This window comes from Phaseolus vulgaris, chromosome 10 (genome assembly GCF_000499845.2).
Source record: "Phaseolus vulgaris cultivar G19833 chromosome 10, P. vulgaris v2.0, whole genome shotgun sequence".
NCBI classification, from domain to species: Eukaryota; Viridiplantae; Streptophyta; class Magnoliopsida; order Fabales; family Fabaceae; genus Phaseolus; species Phaseolus vulgaris.
Window position 1 is genome coordinate 12,499,284 of NC_023750.2, and position 3,511 is coordinate 12,502,794.

At 50.2% G+C, this 3,511-nt stretch overlaps 1 protein-coding gene across 1 annotated transcript; it reads left to right on the plus strand.

Moving 5' to 3' along the window:
- Positions 1 to 2,183: 2,183 nt before the first annotated feature.
- Positions 2,184 to 3,104, plus strand: LOC137814794 (uncharacterized). Its single transcript, XM_068617703.1, has one exon. The coding sequence runs from the start codon at positions 2,184 to 2,186 to the stop codon at positions 3,102 to 3,104; it is 921 nt and encodes a 306-aa protein (XP_068473804.1).
- Positions 3,105 to 3,511: the final 407 nt, after the last annotated feature.

Consider the following 3,511-nt stretch of genomic DNA (forward strand, 5'->3'; position numbering starts at 1 on the left):
GTGCACGCCTTCGTCAAGGGAATTCTGCCAAGACCTTTCAGTGAATCGCTACTAAGGTTCTACCCAAAGACGTTCAAGGAGATCAGGCGTTGGGCTTTGGTGCACATCGCTGTGGACGATCGAGTCACAGAGAAACGTGGTCTCATCAGTCCTGTCCGACCTCGAGCAGCAGATCGACCTCAGCCCATGAGGGTGCTTGAGGCGACCACAAAAAAGAAGGGCGCGGGGAAACCCTACGAAAAGCCCCAGATAGGGACACGCACGCGAAGGGACCCGCCCCCAAAGCACAATTTTCGTGTGGAGCTCAAGGAACTAATCGATATTCCTAACGTAGCGGCGAGATTGAAGATGCCCCCGAAGACCGATAGGAAGATGGGGCCCAGCAAAAACGCTTGGTGTGAATTCCACCAAGCATATGGCCAGCTAGTGAAAAACGGCTTCTTGAAGGACTATCTTCAGGAACCGCATGACGATCAGGCGTTGGTAGCCTCAGGAGTAGATCAGGAGCACGGGGTGCCCATTCATGGTGAGATCAACACCATCTCTGGAGGGTTCTCAGGAGGAGGATGCACCGCCTCCCAGCAGAAGAAGTACTCACGAGAGGTAATGGCAGTGGAGGTACAGGAGTCAGATCAGACTCCCGATGTCGACCTCGTCTTCACCAAGGCCGATTGCCAAGATGTAATACCACATGACAACGACCCGGTGGTGATTTCGGTAGTTACAGCAGGGAGAAGGGTACATTGTGTCCTCGTGGACCAAGGAAGTTCGGCCGATGTGATGATTTGGTCGACCTTCAACAAGTTGCAGTTGTCCCCATACCAGTTGAGACCTTATACTGGTTGCTTGTATGGTTTCGCTGGAGACCAGGTCGAGGTACGTGGGCATATAAAGCTAAGGACGACCTTCACAGATTGCACAACTTCACGCACTGCCAACATCAGGTATCTTATTGTTAACGCCCCATCAACCTACAATATACTGTTAGGTAGACCTGCTTTGAACAGGATTGGAACGATTGCCTCTACGAGGCATATGAAGATGAAGTTGCCTTCCCTCGAGGGTACGGTGATCACCATCAAGTCTGATCAGAAAGAGGCTAAGAAATGTTACAAGAACAACCTCGAGATGAAAAGAGGAGTGTTCGCTGTTACCGCTCAACCTTCAAGGGAAGAAGGGGTCACCCGCGCAGAGATCGCACGAGAGAGACGACTCGAACCCGCCGAAGACGTGCTAGAGCGAGAGATCGGTGGGAAGATGTTCAAGCTTGGAAAATCTTTAGGCCAAGAGACACATGATCAGATTGTTGAAGTCATAGCGCGACACCTTGACGTGTTTGCGTGGTCTGCCTCTGACATGCCTAGCATGGACCCCCAGGTCCGACCTATTCGCCAGAGAAGACGAAAGTTCAACGAGAAGAAGCGTCAGGTCTTCAGAGAAGAGACAGAGAAAATGCTGAGGGTTGGCCACATCAAGAAAATTCAGTACCCTGAGTGGCTGGCCAATGTGGTGCTAGTAAAGAAGGCCAGTAGAAAATGGAGGACGTGTGTTGACTTCACAGACCTCAACAAGGCCTGTCCGATGGACTCCTACCCTCTGCCCAGTATTGACGCTTTGGTGGACAGTGCATCCGGTTGCAGACTACTCAACTTCCTGAATGCCTTCTCTGGTTACAACCAGATCATGATGCACCCCAGGGACAAGTGCAAGATAGCGTTCATGACAGAGCTATCTTGTTATTGTTACATGGTGATGCCCTTTGGGCTTAAAAATGCAAGGGCGACGTACCAAAGGATGATGGACAGAGTGTTAGCGCCCATGCTAGGGCGGAATGTCCAAGCATATGTAGATGACATGGTGGTCACCTCCCAACAAAGGGAGTAGCATGTAGCAGACCTGGAGAAGCTATTAACCATAATAGCCAAGTACAAGTTGAAGTTGAACCCAGAGAAGTGTGTCTTCGGGGTAGAAGCAGGCAAGTTCTTGGGGTTCCTACTCACTGAACGTGGGATAGAGGCAAATCTTGAGAAGTGCACTGTGATAATAGCCATGAGGAGCCCGATCTTAGTTAAGGAGATGCAGCAGTTGGCAGGGCACATGGCCGCTCTGTTCAGATTCGTATCAGCAGGAGGAGATAAGGGGCATCCTTATTTCCAGTGCCTGAAGAAAAACAATAGGTTCGTATGGACCAAAGAGTGCGAAGAGGCGTTCTTAAAGTTGAAGGAATATTTGCCAGTCCACCAGTCATGTGCAAGCCACAGCTAGGTACTCCGCTCCGCCTGTACTTCACAGTAACAGAGAAGGTGATCAGTTCGGTTCTGCTGCAAGAGCATAACCAGGTGCAAAAGCCGATCTACTTTGTTAGCAAAGTGTTGCAGGGGCCAGAGGTGAGATACCAGGCCATAGAGAAAGTGGCTCTGGCAGTAGTATTCTCATTGCGAAGACTTCGCCACTACTTCCAAAGCTTTATTGTAATAGTGATGACAGACCTTCCAATTCGCAAGGTCTTACAGAAGCCTGATGTGGCAGGCAGGATAGTGCGATGGGCGGTAGAGCTATCAGAGTTCGATGTGCAGTATGAGCCTAGAGGCCCCATTAAAAGCCAGGTTTACGCTGAATTTGTCGTAGAGCTCTCCTCGGCAGCCACACACCAAGAAGAAACATGTTTCAGATGGGTACTCTCTGTAGATGGTTCCTCCAACCAACAAGGTAGCGGGGCTGGAGTGATCTTGAAAGGACTAGATGGGTTGCTAATTGAGCAGGCCCTGCGGTTCGCTTTCAAGGCCAATAACAAGCAGGCGAAGTATGAGGCCCTGATCGCTGGAATGCTGCTAGCAAAAGAGATGGGTGCGAAAGGTTTGTTGGCAAAGAGTGATTCCTTGCTAGTCACAGGTCCGGTCACGGTGGAGTACCAAGCTAAAGACACCCAGATGGCTGCATATCTGGAGTACGTCCAGGTTCTGAGGGAGACGTTTGAGGTGTTCGAGTTAGTCCACGTTCCCAAAGAACAAAATGCCCGAACAAACTTGCTTGCAAAGCTCGCCAGTTCGGGCAAGGGGGGCAGACAGAGGACAGTTTTTCAGGAGACCTTGAGGACACCTTGAACTACTGCAGAAAATATGGCAGAAGTCCAGCAGGTTAGCACATCGGAAGGGGTGAGGAGGAGTCATCAGTTGTTAACGCAGGAAACGTTGAAAACGCCTAGAATAAGCGTGTACCCGGTTGTTGGGGAGATGTCGTCGCAGGTTTACCAAATTGAAACAGGAGAAACTTGGATGACACCCTACCAACGCTATTTGGCCGATGGGATACTCCCGCTAGAGCCCACAGAGGCTAGAAGAATAAAGAAAAATTTGACCAAGTACACCTTGATTGACGGAAAGTTATTTAGGCAAGGGTTCACCCACCCTATCCTAGTGTGTCTAAGTGATGAACAGTGCACGCGCATTATGGCATAACGACATGAGGGGATATGTGGTAGCCACATCGACGGCTGATCTCTCTAGTCGAA

What these genes read in the sequence shown, in the direction of transcription:
- LOC137814794 (XM_068617703.1), top strand. Translation starts at nt 2,184, where the DNA reads ATGGACCAAAGAGTGCGAAGAGGCGTTCTTAAAGTTGAAGGAATATTT.